At 40.0% G+C, this 22,498-nt stretch overlaps 1 protein-coding gene across 12 annotated transcripts in view; it reads left to right on the top strand.

Moving 5' to 3' along the window:
- Window positions 1-22,498, top strand: part of RALGAPA2 (Ral GTPase activating protein catalytic subunit alpha 2) — a 304,655-nt gene that overhangs the window by 60,634 nt on the left and 221,523 nt on the right. For all 12 annotated transcript variants that reach the window (XM_036321186.1, XM_036321185.1, XM_036321180.1 and 9 more), the window contains 6 exons: window positions 1,352-1,551; window positions 7,395-7,622; window positions 10,493-10,660; window positions 11,816-11,953; window positions 14,827-14,975; window positions 18,493-18,604. In XM_036321186.1, the coding sequence (XP_036177079.1) occupies window positions 1,352-1,551; window positions 7,395-7,622; window positions 10,493-10,660; window positions 11,816-11,953; window positions 14,827-14,975; window positions 18,493-18,604 (995 nt within the window). The remainder of the gene's footprint in view (window positions 1-1,351; window positions 1,552-7,394; window positions 7,623-10,492; window positions 10,661-11,815; window positions 11,954-14,826; window positions 14,976-18,492; window positions 18,605-22,498) is intronic.

Raw genomic sequence — 22,498 nt, 5'->3', positions numbered from 1 at the left:
GACCTTGCTCAGTAGATAGGCAGGCAAGCTGCCCACACAGCTGCCCACAGCATGCCTTGCCTTTTTCACTGGATCTTTCACCCAGCAGAGACGACCCACAGTTGCTTATGGAGGGGCAGATGTTGGGCAGTTGGGCAGCCTAGGGACTGTAAGCCCAGAGATGAAGGAAACATAAGGGATTTTTTAATTTAGCTTCTTAAGTTTTCCTTCTTTAAGAAATGAGGATTCACAGGCCAGAAGCATCTCTTAGAGAGGTAGAGGTGAGGCAAATCTTCCTCTGCCTGTTATCTAAAGCAGGTGAAATTAGTTACAATGAATAATTAAGAGCATTTGGGAGGGGAAAAGATTACAACAGACATTAATCCACATGGAGAATGTGGACAACTAATTCAGTTGTCTGTGGGCATTTATTTGTCCACATGCACATTCTCTCTCTCTCTCTCTGGCAAGAGGGAAACGACTGAAACTTGGTGCATTTTGAAAGATGTAGAAATACTGCTTGTGAGGGTACTAGGATATGTATTTTGTTAGCTTTGTATGTGGGTATTTTTAAAAAATTTTGTTTCTGATTTCATTAGTAGTTTATGTTATAGAAAACATAGTATATTATTAACATTCCGAAATATAAAGTTGTTTGCTAAGGATTTTTCTGCCTCATGCATGTACAAAAATTAGTAAGAGATTGTAATTACAGCAAGTAGTTAATCTCAAATTCATTATAATATAATTTTCATATTGATTATGTAATACAAAGAATGAAAATGAACCTCTTATTAATTCTTTGGAAATAGTGGTGTCTGATACCTCAAAAATGAAACATGATTTTCTGAATTCTTTCAGATATAAAGTGGATTATACTGATTCTATTTATTTGGAGTTATCTAAAGGAAAAAGGATATAAAACTGAAGTTCAGTTGATTTTATTAGTATAGTGTTGATGTTAAAATACTTAAAATGATGAAAAAATGTTTATAACACGGTTTTATACTTGTTCCAATCATAAAATAAGATTAAATTCATTATAACATATGTGAAAACATTTTCACTATTATAATCTTATGTAATTTCTCAGATTTGTGAAAAAGAGTTATTAGTTTAGATTTTCCACAGCTGTCTACCACAGCTGTAAGTAAACAGTAACAACCACCATCACTCATCTTGGTCAGATTGCAAGGCAGAATTCGAAGTGAACCTTCCAAAGGATGACATTCTAAATAGTTTCTGGTTCTTTAATCTTAGTTGCTATTCAGACAGCCAAATATATGTCTATTTGCTTGGAAACTGAAATATTTGTAGGAATTACATAATGTCAGGTTTCACTAACCTAATCATGTGCTCTTTTTTCTTACAGATATTCCCCACTTAAGACCAAAGCCAGTGTACATTACCACAACTCGAGACACTGAAAACATTTACAGTACAAAAATTCCATACATGGCAGCTCGTGTTGTTTTTATTAAGTGGATTGTAACTTTCTTTTTGGAAAAGAAGTATCTAACTACAATACAAAACACTAAAAATGGAGTTGATGTATTGCCTAAAATCATGCAGGTATGCCATTGCTCATCTTTATGTATCTTCACATATATTTAATATCACACACTGACACATACAAAGCACTTGATTATTAGGATTATTGGACTCATTTTTTTTGGCATGTCCTGTCTGTGATGCTAAAGTTTCAGAAGAAGCTCTGAATTAGAAACACTTGTATTCTATTGGCATTGCCATGGTGAGGCAATCTTGGGGGCGAGAGAGACATTCTGAGAAGATGGCTGTGTGTGCACACTCGTGGCTCCCTCTCATTTCCCCCCTTCACTCTGGTACCAGTGACCTCTGAGCATTAGACCAGGGCCTGTCTTGCTTTTACCAATCCCCACCACATGGAAGGCCCTCAGGAATCGTGCTGGTGGGCCATGGAGAAGACCTGTGAGACTCCCAAGTGCTTTGGGAACTCAGGGGAAGGGTGGATCAGCATCTCAGGATTTTGAGATGGTTGTTGAGCCCTGGAAGAGAAGGCTATCTCGCTCCGAGGCGTCTTGTGTGGGGACTTCTCATTCTTCCTGGCCTTGACCAGTGCCCTGAGTTGGTTAGGGACTTAGTGCTGAGTAGAGCAGGACCACTTGTGGAAATCAGAGAGCAGTCCTTTCACAGAAGAGTTATGGTTTTTTGAGGTTTTTTTTGTTCCTAAGAACAGGGACAAGAAGTGTGGACCACTTAGTGCAGGTTTGCCTTAGAATTCCCAGCAGTGAGACCCAGGCCTGAGTTGGGAAAGTGCACACATCTAAGGTCACCGGCAGGTGAAGGAGCACCAGACAGGTCCAGAGCATGTGGCCCCATTGACAGGAACTGACCCAGGAACTGGAGAAATTTATTTTCAAAAAAGACTGAGAGAGAGAGTTACAATAAGAACAACAAAAGACTTGCTGAAAGTTCTAGAAAACCTTAAATTTTTATTACATAAACCAAAGAAGGTAATGATCACTGCTGAGAACAAAATTAATATTTGAAGAAAAATCCCACCACACTGAGCAGAAATTCAGAGAGATGGAAATTAATAAATAAGATCTGAGGACAGATCTAGACCTACCATGCAAATAGTGTGAGGGCAGAGGAGAAAAGAATGAGAAGTAATAATTGAACTAATAAAAAGGAAAGTTTACCTGAGCTGAAAAGAAGACATGCTTTAGACTAAAAAGGCCTTTGAGTCCCAGGTAAAATTAGCTAAACAGTTAAAATGGCATTTGACTTTCATGGATTAAGAAAAAACTCTACAGCTTCCTGACAGAAACCAGAGGTTCCTGCAAAGGAATGAGACTGACATTAGCACTGAATATCTAATGTAACCTACAGCCCTGAAGCTGAAAGAACCTGGCTGTCTGTCTTTCCCAGAACCTTCCTTGCTTTGTATTACATACATAAGCAAATGTCAGACTGATTAAAGGCCTACATATAAAAACAATGATAAAGAACTTGGGAGAAAAATCTAGAGAATGTATAAATTTGGCAAGTAGTAGACCACCTTAGGGAGAGATAAAGCTCACAAGCCATAGAGGAAATGAGATTCTACTTTGAAAAAATAGAAAAATATTTTTGTGTCAGAAGAGAGCAAAAAGCCACACTCAAGCTGAGGAAAGTGTCTGTAACATCATGGCTATTAATAGAGCTCATATCTCTACAATATAAAGATTGCCTACAAATTGATAAGACAAACAGCCCAATTGAAAAATGGACAAAGGAGATGAAGTTCATAGAAGAGGAAATAAAATGGGCCCAGATTTCACCAGCAGTCAGGGAAACGTAGTTTGTTCTGAGCCATGACAAGAGACTTTTATTTACCAATTAGGGTAGAAAAAATTTTGTATGAAATTACACATAAGAAACTCAGTCACACTCTGATAATTTTACATTGCATCTGTGTGGTTTTTTAGTCAATTCAAAACAGTCCATTTAAAGGATGTAACTTTTTCCTATTTGGTTTCAAATTTTTGAAAAACTATCACCTCTGTTTATTGAAAGTAAGTTTCTCACCTGGGTGATGAGAAGTAGCAAGAATAGCAAATGAACCACTGCTTCCAGGTTCTTTCCCTTAGTTGACTCTTCACACTTGTGAGTCATCTACTTTTATTATCTAGTGTTTTTCCTGTCATAAGGGTCTGAGCTCCTCAGTCAGAGTGGTTTTATCGTTCTAACGGACAAAAGACACCACGACTCAAGCATAATTAAACATAACAAGAAATATTTTAATCTCATGAAAAAGAAGCTTCTACTGAGGGTGACAGTGTGGTTCACGCATGTTTTCTCTACAGTTCTCTGTGGTTGTCTCTTTTCTACTCTGCCCTTTTCCCTCTGGCAAGTGAGTCTCCAGCTTCGCCGATGATGGGGCACTGCTGTGCTCCTTGTTCATGTTCAGAGACAACCAGAAGTACAAAGCCCTTTCCATTTGTCTAAGTGGTACAACTTAGGTGGGTTTCCTGCCCACTCCTAGGTTTCCTGCCCATCACAAGGCACTGATCAGCTTAAAGCTGTGTGTGTGAACGACTGAGGAGGGAGGGACATGATTGGCTTCCAGGATGAAACAACACTCCCTTGATACTGTGGATAGGGTCAGCGTCCTGTGAATCGTCTGGGCTTCATGGGCGCAGACATGCCAAGCACTGGGGTTCTGTCAGGGAGTGGGAATAGATGCTGGGCAGACAACCGTCTGCTCAGTGCTACCGTACCTTGCAGATGTCTGCACACAGAAGTGGCCACTGTCACTGTAGAGACTGTTAATACACCTCACGGCAAGCTGTTATATTAGTTGCTGATTGCTGCTGTAGCAAATTACCATAAACATATTGGTTTGAAATAGCATAAATGTATTATCTGGCTGTTCTGGAAGTTAGAAGTCCAATGTCAGTCCTAGGGGGTAAAACCAAGGTGCTGGCCACTCTGTATTCCTCCGTAAGCTCTAGAACAGACTCCATGTTCTTGCCTTATCCAGTTTCTAAATGCTGCCTGTATTTTGTGACTCATGACCGCTCATCACATCACTTTTTTCCCCTGTCCCCATCTTCACATTGCCTTCTCTGTCTCTCATTCTCCTGCCTCCTTAAGGGTCCTTGTGATTACACTGGGACCAATAGTAGTCCAGGATAGTCTCCCCATCTCAGCATCCTTAATTTAACCACATCTGGTAAGTCCCTTTGCCACATAAGCTAACATTCAGAGGCTTCAGGGATTAGCTATGGACATCATTTGGGGGTCATTATGCAGCTGACCAGTTGTCTCCTATTTTCCCTTCTCTGCCTTACAACTCTGGTTCCCACCTCATCTCACATGTGTCTACTTTGTTCTCCTTTTCGTTTATATTGAACATTAGAAAAAGCAGCAGTGTAAACAATTACATATTAACTTTTAGAAGTGAAGTTGCAGGAATAAAAGCACATACAATTGCATTTATCTCCTGAAAGTTTTTGTTTGGAATTTCAAATTTAGTGTAATTTTACCCAGGTAAAGTGAACATCACTATCAAGTGAAGTGGTCCAAAAAATATGCTGCTCTTGTAAAAGCCCTTTAAAACAGTGGTTCTCAACCTTGGCTGCACATTAGGATCACCTGGGAATCTTTTTAAAATCCTGATTTCTGGGCCTCACAGCCAAGGTTGAGAACCACTCCTTTAAAACATTATATTAAGTCCTGCTTCCAAATAGAGTTCACATTTAGGCCACTATTACTATGGTACACGTCATGTATGACAAGTTTTTTGTGTGTATTTTTTTCCAAAGTGAATTTACTTCCTCATTTTATTTTTTTTTTAACTTATTTTTTTTTTTATTGATTTCAGAGAGAAAGGGAGAGGGAGAGAGGATAGAAACATCAATGATGAGAGAGAATCATTGATTGGCTGCCTCCTGCACGCCCCCTACTGGGGATCGAGCCCACAACCTGGGCATGTGCCCTTGACTGGAATCAAACCCGGGACCCTTCAGTCCACAGGCCGATGCTCTATCCTCTGAGCCAAACCAGCTAGGGCAATGGTCAGCAAACTCATTAGTCAACAGAGCCAAATATCAACAGTACAACGATTGAAATTTCTTTTGAGAGCCAAATTTTTAAAACTTAAACTATGTAGGTAGGTACATTGTTATTAACTTAATTAGGGTACTCCTAAGGCTTAGGAAGAGCCACACTCAAGGGGCCAAAGAGCCGCATGTGGCTCACGAGCCGCAGTTTGCCGACCACGGACTAGGGCAATTTACTTCCTCTTGATTTAGAAGTAATACAATTGAGAGTTTTGTTTTTGTTTTTTTTTTTACCAGGGAAGAAAGGATAGTACATCTTCTAGACTTAGCTTATATATCACTTGGAGAGTCTGGTTTAACATATTTTTTTGTTCAGTGGTGTCATTCATGGTAAAATAGAAGTACATCCTGTCACTGGAGAATAGAACTTCCCTGTCACTCGTGGGGGTGAGGTTCTTGCAATATCTTTAGAAAATGAATTTTCTAAGATTGGCATGGGAGAATTGGATGTGATAAAAGGCTTTATTTGTGTGCAGTTACATTTCTTGGGTTCCAAAGTTCCCTGCCCCTTAAACCAGCCCTTAAAGAGGTGCATCTGGGGTTCCAGTAGAGCAAAAAGCAAGGTCAGTGTCCAGAGCTTCTGTTCCATGTTGCCGCCGGGTCCAGTTCAGCATCAGAGCTAATTAAAGTCCATTAATTCATTGTGTGGGTCCCACATGGCTGTGGGCCACGTGGGCACAGGGAGCGCATCCCCTGCAACAGGAGTCCCAAGAGGACCAGAGGGCCAGGAGGTCAAGAGCAAATACAGCCTGGTGCATGTGTGAGAGAGAGCGAACTTCCTTGGTTCAGCAATTTAAATATTCAGTTTTCGCAGTGGCCACACCCATCCTGGCCACTAATTTTTTCCAGGTATGATTGACAGACAGGTAAGCACCTTCCTACCTCACTCAGACCTTACTGGCCATTTGTCCAAACTGCGTTTGTTCAGTCCCTTCCCCATCCATCAGTGGGGAATAGACTTAGCAAAGCTGTATAAGTGGCATGTCTATATTATCTAATCTTCCCTTTACTCCTTTTCTGTTTAATAATAACCAGGTTATTACAACAGTATCAATCCCATACATCCATAACATGTTGACAACAGCAGCAAACCCCCTCCCTTTCAAATCTGAACAGTCTTCGTTCATCGTTTCAGCTGAAAATGTTTTCAGTGAAGAATTATTTATTCCTTAGTGATTCATTTTTGTATAAGATAGAAGTACTTCAACATGTATGAGAAAAAGCAGAGCGGTGATTTTAAAATTGCAACAGCAACTGTTCTTTTACTAGTTCTGTATGTACATTAATTATTCCAGTCAGGTTTGATGTGAGATAAAGAACTCAAATCAAGGTTCTTATACCATTTATAGATCTTGGCACTCCTCCAGCAAGATGCCACTTAGGCTTATGAGACCACTGTGATGCTTCTCAACACTGTGGCTTTAGAATATCCACTGAAATTTCAAATCTCTGCAGCTATACAATAAGTGCTACAGTGTAGAGACCAAGGTGGTAATAATATAAATGCAATCACATGTTAATTAATTCTGTGACTTTACAAATATAAATTAAACTTTTTAGGTTGATAAAATTTCACAGCCTCCCTTCCTATAATAATTTAGTAATTTTCCTGTTAAAATGACTGAGTTGGTGGAGGGGTTAGTTGGTGGATTGGAAAGTTGGTAAGTACAGGTCCTGTAGCCCCATGTGCTTCCAGCCGTGCTGGTTTCCAGCGTGTTGTCAAGTTAAGGGTAACCAGAGCTTTAAAATAAAGCAAGCCTTCAGTTTTGCTAGTTGTTCTTGAGTGCCAGCGAGGATGACTCAGACGTGGTAATGGCTTTCTTCCAGACTGTTGGTGCTGGTGCTGTGCAAGAGAGGGCACCGGAGCTGGAGGGTGGCGGGCCTGCAGAGCCAGACAAGAACCATTCTAACAGCAGCACCTTGTCGGACCGGAGGCTCAGCAGCTCTAGCCTCTGCAGCATTGAAGAAGAGCACCGGAACGTGTATGAAATGGTGCAGCGCATCCTCCTGTCAACGCGAGGTTATGTCAACTTTGTGAATGAAGTATTTCGCCAGGTTAGTATTACTCCAAAAATACTATTGATGCATTGGGCTACGCTACAGGACTGAATAATGATCCCTCTGATCCCACTTGTTGTTGTTTTTAACCCTCACCCAAAGACATGCTTTTATTGATTTTAGAGAGAGAGGATGGAGAGAGTGAAGCATCAATCGGTTGCCTCCTGCATGCGCCCTGACTGGAGATTGAACCCCAACCTGGGTATGTGCCCTGACAGGGAATTGAACCCCGCCACCTTTCAGTGTATAGGACAGTGCACCAACCACTGAGATCACCAGCCAGTGCCCTCTGATCTCACTTTTAATTTCCATATGGAGTGTTTTATTTCATTTGTTAATTTTTAAAAAAATTTTTGGTAGAATTGCTATGTGTAGAGGGAAAATTTTATATTTGAGCAGAATCATTCCATAACACTTATGTTCCCATTACAAACTTTAAAACCAGCGGTAGGTGGAAAGAAAGCCGTTCCTGCAATGTGCACGCACAAATGAGCACAGCCAGGAAGAACCCACGTCTGGTGTTCCAGGGGCCAGAGGGCTCTCTGAGGAGCTGGACGTTCTGCAGCTGTACTTGCCCTGAAAAGGCCTATATCTCATCAATTTTGGCAAAATTTTCAGTCATTCTTTCTTCAGATATTATCTCAGCCCCTTTTTAGTAATCTCTCCTCTGCATCTCCAGCCATGCTAGGCTTTTCATTGTATTCTTTCTCTTACCTTCTCTTCTGGGTTAGCCTTCCTTTTGTCTCTCAAGTCTCATTCTGGATGTTTTCTGATATATTTTTTTAATCTGGTTTTCTCTTCAGCTATGTTAATTCTGAGTTTTTAATTTTAGCTATTCCTTAAATTCTATTTACATCCTTTTCTGATATTTTATCTAGATACTCTGTATTTTAAACTGTTACCTATTTTTTTTTAACTTTTTAAAAATATATATTTCATTGATTTTTTTACAGAGAGGAAGGGAGAGGAATAGAGAGTTAGAAACATCAATGAGAGAGAAACATTGATCAGCTGCCTCCTGCACACCCCCCACTGGGGATGTGCCCATAACCAAGGTACATGTTCCTGACCGGAATTGAACCTGGGATCCTTCAGTCCGCAGGCTGACGCGCCATCCACTGAGCTTAACCGGTTATGGCCTGTTACCTATTTTTATTGTGGTTTTGTTAATATTGACTTTCTCTTGTTTCTAATTTCTTTTTAATATGCTACATATCATATTAACCAGATGATTCATACAAAAAATTTTGGTTTTATTATTATTTGATTTTCCTCCAGAGAGGATTTATATTTGCTTTCCTGGGGCAGGATAACATGGTATACCTTAGTATTGGATTTGTGTTACATAGTTGTCTACATTTGTCAAAACTCATCAAATGATTCATTTAACATTTGTGCATTTCATTGTTTATAAATTTTACCTAATTGAGCTCTCATCAGTGATATATACATGCTGAAATGTTTAGGGTTGAAATGTACTGATGTCTGCAGCTTCTTTGAAATGCATCAAAAGTAAAATCGATTGGAAGGATAGATAGAGAAAAGTGGATTGACAGATGTGTGATAAAGCAATTAGAGCAAATGCTAATGGTAGAATTTAGGGAATGGGTTTATGAGTAGTCATTGTAAAAGTCTTCTAACTTTTTGTTTGTGTGGAAATATTTGTAATAACATTTTGGAACAAAATTAGAATAGGACATCAGTATATTTTTGTCATACTCTTCTTTGTCTTTGTTGATCTTTCTTGCAACAGATACAATATTTGGTACATTGATATGCTGCAGTCTTGTTATAACACAATCTCCCCTATTCTGGCATTTGATGGGACATGACCACCATCTATGGAAATTAATATAAATTGCATAAACCCTTGTCGCATTGAACTCTGCCTCTAACTGGATCCTGAAGCATGAAGCTTTAGGATGGTGTTAAAACAAAACTCTGAAACTTGAGATCAGAATGTGGATTCATTGCTAATTAACTTTATAACCTTGGGAAAAATCTCTCAGTTGGTCTGAGTCCCATCTTAATTCTCATCTATGGAATTAAAGCATTCATCAGAGTGTTGAGTGCTGCTTTGAGTTCACCCCTCATACAGAACTATCTCTTAAAGCTGATTACTAAAAAGGCAAATGTATTTTCCCTTTACATTGTATAAATTTATTACATTATATCAAAGTTCTTATGATACATAGGGGGTTCTTTAACATTAAAAAGTTCACATAAATATGCATAATGCTAAACTGGCCAGTGCTTTCATTAACATTGGTATTTCTACTCAGTGGTGTGTAGTAAATATTGAACAACTGGCTCTGAAAAAAGGAAGGGAGGGAGGGAAAGAGAAAGGAAAGAAAGAATGAAAGACAAGGAAAGGGAAAGGCAAAGACAAAAAAGAAAAGTAGATGGTAGCATTTGCAGATTTCTGTGGTGTAAATACTTTCGCCTTGGCTAATTCAAGCTACCAACATGGATGTCACTGAACATGGAGTTGAGAAGAGATGTGACAATTGGCCACAACTGGCTGTTTTTTGTTTGTTTTTATTTTGTTTTGTTTTCTGGCTGTTGTTTAATAGGCAGTTGGACTATCTCTATAGGTCTGTATTTTGGTTATTTTTGTGGAAAAATTATTCAGAATATAGAAGTTATTTTTAAATTGCATTATATTTTCTGACACAGTTATGAAAATGCTTATTTTTCTTTAGATAAATTTGTTGTGCACAAAAATATGTGACCCTGTGTAGCATATTACCAGCTGTATGTTTTAAAGGAAAGTCTGAAATTGGTGATGGTGATTGGAAATTTCTGTGTGGCTCTATAGTAATCTGAACGTGTATAGCGTTAAGGGAAGTTTTCTCTTTTCATTTCAGGCATTTTTGTTGCCTTCCTATGACATAGCTGTAACGAGAAAAGTAGTCCAAGTGTACAGAAAGTGGATCCTCCAGGACAAACCTCTGTTCATGGAGGAACCAGATCAAAAGGAAGTTACCCAAGAAGATGCTGAAAAATTAGGATTTTCTGAGACTGACAGCAAGGAGGTAATATTTTATCACTTGTTTCATTTGGGAGTATATATAGTTTAGTAAAGTACACCTGGCTCAGTCAGAGATCCCAGGCAGGCGGGTCTCTTTTTTTTTTTTTTTTATCATTTCTGATACTCTCAAGTTGCTGAGTTCTCTGAGGACCTGCTTCAGTGGGGCTGCCTTAATCATCTATCGCCTAACCCTCACACTAGGTCCACTTGTGCATTGCAGCTTCATTATCCACCATTGCCCAAGAGTTGTTTAATCAGCTATCATATTTTACACAACTCTGTAAAAATGTCACTGCCTTATCATTGACATGTTTAAATAAACAGCATTCTCAGAAAGTGGGTGCTCTCAGCATGGACTTCTTAGTCTGTGTTTGATAAAGCTATAGACTGGATTAATGTAAAACCACAGAGTGGGACCTCTTCCTGAACCACAAAAGAAACTTAAGTCTTATTTATATTTCTGGCATGCTAATTTGAAACCTAGTCTGAGAAATTATTTCTAAAAGTAGATGTTTGTCATAGCAGTTGACAGCAAATATTTAAAAATACTTGTAACCAAAGGCATATCACTTTTAAATATCTGTATTAATTATACTAGAGGCCTGGTGCAAGAAATACGTGCACGGGGAAGGTTCCTAGGCCTTGCTGGTGATCAGGGTCGATCGGGGCCTTCCTTACCCCAGCTGCCAGCTGCAGGCCGGGACCTTCCTTCGTTCTGAGCCGCCCCCTGGTGGTCAGTGCATGTCATAGTGAGCAGTCGAACTCCCGGTTGGTGGAACTCCCAAGGGGACAATTTGCATATTAGCCTTTTATTATATAGGATTATATAGGATAATTTTGATTTTTCAAATATTCCGGTCAGAATTAATAGATGAGCAAATGGAATTAATCACATTTTAAATTTAAAGGATAAGTGCTCATCTAGTCATTGGTTGTTTGTTTTCTTTTTCAACACATAATAACTGACAGGCATTATTTTAGGTGCTGGAGACAGAGTGGTGAACAAAATGGCAACACACACACACACACACACACACACACACACACACACACAAACCTTGCCTCCCAGAATCTATTTCCCGTGAATTCTGCTTAATGTAAGAATTAAATATTCAAACATGTACTTCTTCCCCCTCTGTTAACTAATTATTTTTTAAAGACTGCACCTGAAAGTTCCGGTCATAAGCGGTCTTCCAGTTGGGGACGAACATATTCCTTCACGAGTGCGGTGAGCAGAGGGTGTGTGGCAGAAGAGGAGAACAAGAGCGTGAAAGCCGGGGCCCAGGCTGTGCTGCAGGTACGCTGCCGGCTGGCCAGAGGCAGAAAGGCCCCCAATTGGAGTCAATGTGAACAGTTGTGTATTGAGATAGCATCCTATAAAGTTTGGTATTTTTAGTCTCTGCCAATAAACAGCTATTAAATTCTCATTCTAAGTTTTCTTCCTGATCTCTCACTTTCAATTTGTAAATAATTTTTTCTATTCAAAGGAGACATATGAACAAGTTTCACATTTTAAAGAGGGTTTACTATACAGTAAATGTGAAATGACTGAGATTTATATCTTAAAAGTATCTTTGGGACACATATGGGTAATTAGTTACCTGGACTCTAGTTTGCAAGATAAGTGTGGTTGATTATATTATCATCAGTAATACTCCTCTTCTTAAAAATTATCTGTGTTTATGAAGAATGATGAATTATGCAATAATTTTAATAGTTATCTGAATGGATTTATGAAATAGAACTGATACCATTTGGAACATTGGAAAAAACAACTTTGGCTCATTACTTAATTTCCCCAGTCCTCAAAATTTTATCTTGGAAATAGGGATTGAGATTGTCATTGTCAGCCATCCCAATGTCGGCTGGGTTGCAGGTGCCAGTTATCTCCTTGGGTTCAGAAGAGTCTTATTTGTTTTCTGAAAGGCTAAGTTACATCTACTTGGCTGAACCAAGAAAATAATTTTCTACTGGCTTATAGCACTGTAGATTTCTTAAAAAGTTTAGTTGGGATTTAAATGGCTGTTTTTATTCTCATTGTATCCAGTACTCTGGCCCTCTGCTTGGTTCATTGGAAAAAAACTTGGCCAAATGGAGGTTTGATAAGATAGTACTCCTCTGTAGTTGCTTTTGGTAGTTACAATATGGGCATAATTTTTATTTTTACCTTACCAGAAACTAACATGGTCATAAAGAAATATTCATGTAGTTGGCATTTTGATATTTTTTTAAAAAGTAAAATGAAACAAATATAATACTGGGTGGGGCAAGGGTAGATTTACAGTTGCTTGTATGGAAAATAGTAACAATAATGAATAAATAATACAAGAATAAACTTTGCATTTCATGTACTCACAACTGTAAACCTGCTTTTGCCCCATATATGAAGACTTCTGCATTTTCACTTGGGAATATGCAAAAGTTTCAAATTCAAATAAAGAAGCCAATACATTGAATGAAAAGGATCTGGATTAAAACATATCACCTAGGCCGGGCATACTTCTTTTCAAAACAGTTACTAGAAGTTCTTTAGTTTGTGAGTCAAAAAGTTCTTTGGTTTCTTTTTTCTTACTTGAAGGCTAGTAAATTCTTTCTCATTACTGTTATCTATTATCAACTATTATAGTGCTCATTTAATAATTCTTCCTAGAAAATGTTGTCATCATACCTTTTAAATATTGCAAAAAATAATTTTTGAGACTGTCGACATTTTAGTTCATACACTTGAACTAAAGTATGTTTGAAGTATGTTCATTTATCATATCAGTTTTTGCATCTGTTTTAAGATGTTGTGTTAATGGATTTCATCGATGGGTGAGCCAGAGAAGTTCCATTTATTCCCAGATCCTTCGAATTTGTACTGTTGAACACAGAAGAAACCTAGTATGGAATATAGCTCTAGATATATGGAGCAGATCCATCCTTATTACTGGATTGACAACTCAGACTTTCCTAAATTGAGGTTTTGCTAGTGTCATCTGTAGCTCATTGTTATTTTATTGTAGTGTCCCTAAGCATAAACTTACTGCATGATAACCTTGGTTAGTGCTTCTCCTAATTTCTGCTGAAATACCCCTAATGGTAGAGGACAGTAAACTTGTATCCTAAAGTTCTGAGGTAGAGCATAGAATGGTTGGCTGAGTATTTTCAAAATTTATCTTAAGAACTAGAGGCCTAGTGCACGAATTTGTGCACCAGTGGGGTCCCTTGACCTGGCCTGTGGGATCAGGCTGAAACCGGCTGCGGGATCGGGCCAAAACTGACTTTCTGACATCCCACGAAGGGTCCCAGATTATGAGAGGGCGCAGACCAGGCCAAGGGACTCCACTGGTGCACAATCAGGGCTGGGGAGGGACGTGGGAGGGACGGAGAGCGGGCTCCAGAGCATGTCTGGCCAATCTCGATCAGCCGGACCCCAGCAGCAAGCTAACCTACCAGTCGGAGCATCTGCTCCCTGGTGGTCAGTGCACATCATAGCAGCCTTAGCATATCATTAGCATGTTATGCTTTGATTGGTTGAACGGAAGACCGGACACTTAGCATATTAGGCTTTTATTATATAGGATTCACTTAGGTTTTATATTTTACTGCACAATATAGTTCTTATCTTAAAAATATATGCTCCTAGAATATGTGCAATGTCGATCATGTGGCTTTGGCTATGTCCTGGCATGCCACCGCTCCTAGAGGCCCACCCTTGTGTGGTGCTGGCTGTGCTTTCTGTCAGCAAGTTGTTTATTTCTGGGAGATTCAACAATAACTAGATAGTTTTTTCCAGTCACTTTCTGACCACAGTGTCTCTTCCTCTCCCCAACATTTCTCGCCCAGAGGCAATGATGTTATCCTATCTTATCTTTTTTTGGGGGGAGGGGATATAAAAAAAAGTTTTCAAAAGTTTTTCTGATTCATAAAATTTCTAAAATCACAACAGTAATGTGTAATAGTAATTTTTTTCTAGGAATGGTCTTTCAGGTTTCTCAGTATTTGAGACCTTCTAGGAGAGGAATGAAAAAAAGGCCTGAGTATATGTTGGCACTGTATTTTTGCCTTAATTGAAATAATTCAAAAGTGATTCATTGGTAAAGTAAAATTGGTAATATTATCTTTAAGCAAAATTTGTTCATATTTATATATTTAATATTTTCTAAAGTAATATTTGTCTATTTTAAGGTGTTTTTGACAAATGCTGCAAATGTGTTTTTGCTGGAACCATGTGCTGAAGTCCCCATACTCTTGAAAGAACAAGTTGATGCTTGTAAAGCTGTTTTGATTATTTTTAGGCGTATGATAATGGAGCTTTCAATGAATAAAAAGACATGGTAAGTTTATTTCAAATTAATTAGTATTATAAAACAGATGATTACATTTTACAACATAATAAATAAAATGTTACAGCCTTCATTTATTATTGGCTTTACAAAGTTAATAAGATGATAATCAGTCTTTTGTAACAGTTTCTGTGAATTTTGAAGAAAGTAAGTATTCAGTACTGTGATAATTCATTTATTTTAATTATTGGTTTTAAAAATGTTCTTGAATTAAGAGTAAGTGGTCAAATTGCTTTAATGATAGACTTTTCCGTTTTAAACTGAATCAAACAGCTTTGTGAAAAAGCAGTATAACTGGAGTGTTATAGTATCATTCCTCATAAGCCCAGGGCAGTTTGTTAATTGCTCCAAAATGCTGTTAACTCACTTTTATTGCTTCAAACTTGAAGTTTTAAATTCATTTGGGAAAACAATTATTTTAAACTAGAGGCCCAGTGCACGAAATTGGTGCACGGGTAGGGTCCCTAGGCCTGGCTGGTGATCAAGGCTGATCGGGGCCTTCCTTCCTCCCAGCTGCTGGCTGCCTGCCAGGGCCTTCCTTCATTTCGTGCTTCCCCCTGGTGGTCAGTACACGTCATAGCGAGTGGTCGAACTCCCGGTTGGTCGAACTTCCGAGGGGACAATTGCATATTAGCTTTTTATTATATAGGATTGTTATATAGGATGATAAGTTGTCAGAGTGACTGAAAAAATAGTGCAGCCAGTATGCTTATGTGAAGTGTTTTCATTTTCACCCTTTGTTTTTGTTTGGTGTTTTTTTTGTTTATACTATCCCTAAAGGTTAACAGTGCATTAGGTCTTTTCCTATTCTCTTCTCCCACAATGGATATCTTCATAGCATTTCAGCTTCTGAGGTGTTCTTACAGGTTCTCGGCCACAGACCAGAGCACCTCAGTGCCACTTCCTAATCCTTCTCTTCCTTAATGCATCAGAAAGACAGTCTCTCGGTTCAGTCCATCCTTTCCATGTTCCTCTCCCCCAGCCTCCATCCTGAAGCAGACAGCCTGCCCTTACTGCTCACCTGGCTGTGGTCTCAGTCCACCGAGGCCATTGCAGACCGCACTAGTAGCACACTTCCTTCCTGGAAATCTTGGGGGTCTGTGTTACCAGGCCTGTTTGCTGGATGCCTTTTCCGGACATCCTCAAGTCAGCACAAATGGTCCTTTGGAAGGATCTGTCTGCAGGTTGAGAAGCCATAGAAATGAGGCAGGACTGAGCTGGCAGGGGCCCTATGGCCATTGAGTCCAGCTCTTTTCTTTCTCAGAGGAGGGAAGGGTGGGCCTGGAGGAATTCTGTTCCGCAGAAAGTTCACTAATACAGAAACTGCAAGTATCAAAATGATTATCTTAAGATGTAAATTGCACTGTCATTTTCCCAGACTTTTAAACTTAACACTGTTTGCCAAGAAGCAGTTGTTAAAACTGTAAATTTTAGAGTGATGAATAATATGATTTAAAAAAAGTTGCTGTGTCAGCAATATTGAAAGTTATGAGAAATACTGGTATGCTTTTAACTCCAATATCCACTCCTTGATACCACAGTTATAGCAATAGTATTTTTTATGTATTTTTCTTTGAAAATTCTGTGAATTCAGTACATTATTGTACAGTAGTATTTTTTTATTTTTGATAATTTTTTAAATGAAAATTTTAGGAAATCAAATTAAGCAATTATAATAATTCAGAGAAACCCAGATAAAAGTATAAAAAAACAAATTATAGAAATAGATAAGAATACCAAAAAATAGTAGAGTATAGAAAGGGATGTGCCCTTTTTCTTAGCAGATTTTCTTACGTATTTTAGAACCAGACAATTCCTAAATTCCTTTCCTTCTCTTCCTCTTCCCCCTCCCATCTCTTCCTCTATCCCATAAGGAACAGCTAGCTTCTGCTTAGGGGTATTGGGTAAACTAGACAGATAATTACCTGCCCTTGGGAGGTTTCCACCCTCACAGACTGAGAGATATGAACACAGAAGCCATTTCAGTGGTAAAAAGTGCTAAAAAGAACAAGGAAGCTGTGCAGGGCAGGGGAGGTTTGTCATCAGATGTCAGGGAGGGCCTTCCCGAGCAGAGCCCTGAAGATGGAGAGGAGCCTCGGGGAGGTCCGAGGGAAGAGCATTGCTGGTCGAAGGAACCCCAAGTGACAAGCACAGTCTGTTCCAGGCAGGAGGAGATGACAGCCAATGTGGTGGAGTGGGCAGAGGGAACGGGAGAGTGGGAGGGGGCGAGGCAGGGGCCAGCCGCAGCCAGGTTGCTCGGGGCCTTGCAGACCACAGGAAGGCCAGTGGCTTCCTCTCTGTGTGTGAGCAACAGTGTGACACAAGTCTGATTTATGCTTCCAAAAGATCCCTCTGACCGCCATGTGAGAAGAGGCAGTGCAGTGGATGCAACACAAAGACTGTGGCCATAGATGATGGCGGCTGTTTACACTGGGGCTGTAGCCTGAGAAGTTTAATGAGATTAAGTGTCATGTTAAGAGAAAATACTGTCCCAATATGCAAGAAATATGAGAACAGTATAAAGGCACTATGGTTTAGAGATTGCATTGTCTGATCTATACTACATGGTGTTGTTCAGCTCTTGATTTATCCCTAAAGAGCAAGATAAACAAATGGGTAGTGTGTAGGATCTCAAAGGAGAACTTAAAAGGAATTGAGGTGGTTTCCCTCAGAGAACAAATAGACAGCCCTTACACACAGAAGGTAATGTGTTCTCAGATTCCAGGGAATTCGGAATAAAAGGTGAGCAGGCGCTCTGATGGGAAGAATGTTAACAGCTGTACCAGTAAGAAGGAAATATGGCCTTTGGCCTTATCACTGTTATAATTAGCAGTGCTAGTCTGTCTCTCTATTGCTTCATACTCTTCAAAGACCTTTTACATAGAAACCCCTTTCTGCAAGGTACACTGTGATGAGTTGTGACGATTGCCACTGCCTCAGTTGTGCCCTGGGCTACAGACAGGATCTTCCAGGCACAAAGCTCCTCAAAGTGGCCATCGGTGACCTTTCCAAACCGTCCTACCTTAAGAGTAGTGTGGAGTTCAGTTACTCGATGCAGCTGATTGCTTATCCCCCAAGAATGAAGACCAGAAAGTCAGGTTTATTTCCTATCACAATGAGAGGTAGGAAGACCTTACTGGTTAAATAAAATAATGGATGTGAAAATTAAAGGGTGCTGCATAAGTTCCAATAGGAACAGATACTCACCGAGCGCCCGCCTCAGTCAGAGAAACAATCTTGTCTCCCTTCTTGTAAGGGGAGAAAATGAGGCCAGGATGGTACCTGTTTTATCCTGCCTATTAATGTGGGCAAAGGAGGCATATCGTTAGAACTGCTAAAACATAAGGTAGCTTATTTTTACAGAAAATGGTATTCATTCCAATTTTTAATACTTTTGAGTAATACATATTTATCATTATTGCTGAATTCTTGAGAGAATTTCTCGTACCTATAAATTAAAATGCTTTGGAGATGTGATTAACACGAACTTTTATTTTGGGTGGCCCAGGGAACAGATGTTGCAAATACTGCTCAGGATAACAGAAGCTGTCATGCAGAAGCCAAAGGAAAAGCAAATAAAAGACTTGTTTGCCCAGAGCTTGGCAGGGTTACTGTTTAGGGTAAGTCTTTTTTATTAAAACACTTCAAATGCACGAATTGAATCCGATTTTAGAGCAAAGTAGTTTTAATCACCGAGAATTTTAAGAGTAAAATTAAACTAACTTTAAATTTTCAGAAATTTAATTAGAAATTTTCCTTAGTTTTATCATGAAGGTTGTAATCTATTCTTTCCAATTAAGTTTAGACCTTCCTACCTCTTCACCATTTACTTTCTTTTTTTTTATTTGCTTGAGTTTGGTAGAAATTAGGAAAATACCAAGAGCTGTTGGCTCTGGTGTAGGGCTGGGTAGATTTGAAGAGTTAAAGGATGAACAGAAGAATGGGAATGGGAATAAGGTCAGGGAGCAGTTCAGGCTAGAAATAAAAATGTGAGAGCCATTGGTGTGTTGGACCATGTGTTTGGAGCCACAGGACCGGATGGGATCAACTAGGGAGAAAATTTATATCATAGAAGGAAGAAAGAGGGCCAGCTCCGTGATTGGTGACGGAGAGCAGCCAGCCAAAGCTGCTGAGAGAGAGTGGTTAGGGAGCTAGGAGAAACACTAGAGGAGCCCCTGTCTGGATGCCTGGAGGAAGAGTATTGGGTAAGAGGAGAATGGACAGCTGACCACTGATTTTGATGATGTGTAGGTGGTTGAGAATGCTCCAGGAGAATGAGGCCCTCCTGGTGTGGGTGGAGGAGAAATTGAGAACTGGGCAGTGGAGTAGCAAGTATAGTCAAGGCTTTGCAGAAGTACTGATGTGGAAGGGAGGAGGAAATGAGAGCTAGCTGGAATGGGCAGCATGATTAGAAGGCAGGGTTTAAGGTCATTGGTATTAAAGTATGTTTGCTTGTGAGTGGGGATGGTCCAGTGAGAACAAGATAGACTGGGGAAGAGGGTGGGGCACTGTAGAAGTGAAGTCCTGGATAAGGTGAGGAAAGCTGGTTTGGCCTTAGGTGGGAGCAGAGAGCCAAGGAGATGTCTGTTTTTTGCATTTCACATGATAAGAAGAGTCAAGAACATTTAATATCACCCCAAGGGAGAGAGATGAGAAGGCAGATGATAAACAACTGCCTGGAAAATGGAAGTTTTAAAGGTCCTGAGGGCGCTAGCCTATTGTAGCCTACTAGGAAGCACTACTATTTATGGGATGCATAGAATTTATGAAGCATTTCTGAAAGAAACAGCGTGACAGGGGAATAATGTGACATTCTACACAAAGGCATTAGCACAGTGGATGGGCCTGACTGAGTACTTTAATATGGGAAAGCATGTGGATTATCAGCTGGAAGGGGCAGTTACAGGGGAAGTTAACTTATCTCCTCAGTTGATGTGAAGGTGATTTTGGAGAATATATATTAAGAGCACATCTAGAATTCAGGTAAGGTATATAAGTGAAGATGATAAAAAGAGAAATTAGTCCTTCATACAAAACAAATTATTCCCATTGTAACATAAGAAAACCCAACTGTTCATATTAATTTTTAATAATTTAAATGATTGAATGACCTTGACTTGATGAAAAATGTATGAGGGGGCTACAGAAATAATTGGCAGGTTCTAGTCACTTGCCTCCTGAGTAGTATAATCACTTGTACTCTGATTGCCTTGCCTCGTTATTGGATACATGAAGTGGTCTACACATCCTGCTGTGAGTGTTACACTTTACTGTGCCCTTGCCTCAAGGGTGTACTAACCACTTGCTTTGATGCCCTCCTGGAAATACAGACACTCTGTTCACTTTGCTCTGACTTTCCTGGAGCGCCTGCCTGTCTGTCAGCACCTTCTTGATCTCTCAGTCCTGATGGGACTGGGGCTGCCAAGTGGCATGGACTGAAGCCAAGCGCAGGCTGGCGGGTGCTCAGACTCATTCATCACCAGTTGCCTGTCTGTGCATGTGTGCATTGGAACTGAGTGTGAACTTGTCACTGAATTAAGCAAGACTATTGTGGAACTGTGTTTATTATTTGGTTGGTTGGTTTTGGTTTGGGGGGAGAAAATCCCCCTCATTAATGGAGAAATCTTGTCAGGTCTTACTTGAGGATTAGTTTTGAGTCCACAATTATTAATGATTTTGTTGTTGTTATTATTTTGGCAACAGTTAGGTGGATCAAGAAGAATTCTTAAATTACGAACTAAACATAAAATAGTAGTGAGAAGATGTGCTTTGGGGAGTTATATTCTGGGTTCTCATCCCAGCTCTGGCATTTCTGGCTGTGTGGCCTTGAGCAAATCACTTCACCTTTCTGAGTTCTCTTCCCTAATCTGTCACAATCAGAAAAGGATTCCTTCCTATCTTGCCAGGTTATCATAAGAATGAGAGCGAATTTATTTCTGATGTGTGATTATTTACTGATTTCCCAGGTGCTTTTGTGAGATCCAAGGTGGGAGAAAATGTGAAAAGTCTGGACAGAGCTGCCAGGCAATCAAGTGGGCATCATCTTAGACCCATAGTAAAATTAAAATATGCCATCTAATTATTATTCACTTGGCCATGTAGTCTGTCTACAGTTGCCAGATACTTAATTTTTTAAAAATTTGAATAAGATTATTAAAAGGGACAGGAAATCTTAAGTTGCCATTTTCTAATCTTCTTTTAGTGTTTCTTACCCTCCCCGCTCCCCCCCCCCCCCGCCATCCAGAGATAATTGCATTGGTCAATTTTCTTCAAATGATAGTTCAGTTTTACATATTTTCTAAATAATGGTGATTGTCATAAATGATGTTTTAACCTGTTGTCAGTGCTAACTCTGACCTTGTGCTTGAAGCTCTTAAAATATATCGGGAAATTTGGACTATGGTTCTTCTATTTATAGTGTGAGCCATTACTTTACAATTGTGTCGTCTAAGTGTGGGAGAAACGTGGAAAGTGGTTGGTTAGGAAATGTGTGTAAGAAAAAGAGTGATTTACGAGAGAAGGTGTTTTTTATACAGTTTATAAGCCAAGGTATATTTGATGAAATATGAATTTCAGTGCTAAAGGAATCTTGCAGATGCTTTTTATTTTTAACAAGAAATATGACTCTAGAAAAACCAAATAAATTGCCCAGGTCACAAACCAAGATAGGGACAGAACCTAGAGACTGGGGCTCTCTTTCCCTTTTCCTGATCGAAAAGGCTAACCTATTCCAAGGGTACCCTACCTTCATGTCCAAAGGTGCTACTCGACACCCACCCAAATCATAAAATCATATTTTATGATTTTACTCTGTGTGGCAGTGTTGTTAGTTGTGAATTATGATAATGATTCAACAGGTCTGTGTACACATTTGCAAGATTTGCTGAGATGAATTTTATAAGTTACTAGAGGACTGATGCATAAATTCGTGCACAGGTGGGGTCCCTTGGCCTGGTCAGCGATCAGGGCTGATCAGCAATCAGGGCTGATTGGGCCGTCTTGCCTAGGCCCCTTCAGGGCCAGTGGGCCAGGGGGAGGGACGGCGGGAGGTTGGCTGTGGGAGCACACTGACCACGGGGGCAGCTCCTGCATTGAGTGTCTGCCCCCTGGTGGTCAGTGCATGTCATGTCGACTGGTCATTCGGTTGACTGGTCATAATAGTTGCTTAGGGTTTTATAGATAGAGACTAGAAGCCCAGTGCACAAAAATTTGTGCACTGGCGGCGGGGGGGCAGGGGGGTGTCTCTCAGCCCAACCTGTGCCCTCTCACAGTCTGGGACCCCTTGGGAGATAACCACTTGCTGGCTTAGGCCTGCTCCCCTGGTGGCAGATGGCATGCCCGATCCTGCGGTGCCCACCCCGCCCGCCCTGCACATGGCAGGCCCAGATCCTGCACTGGGGCGGGCAGCGGCTGGGGATCACGCTGCTGCCCATGCAGGGCGGCACAGTGGGATCTGCCTGCAGTATGCAAATTTAATGGCCATCTTTGTTGCGATAATTTGCATACTCTTCTGA

Source organism: Myotis myotis, unplaced genomic scaffold (assembly GCF_014108235.1).
Source record: "Myotis myotis isolate mMyoMyo1 unplaced genomic scaffold, mMyoMyo1.p scaffold_m19_p_9, whole genome shotgun sequence".
NCBI classification, from domain to species: Eukaryota; Metazoa; Chordata; class Mammalia; order Chiroptera; family Vespertilionidae; genus Myotis; species Myotis myotis.
The sequence above is the reverse complement of the archived record's forward strand: the minus strand, read 5'-3'. Positions and strand labels throughout refer to the sequence as shown.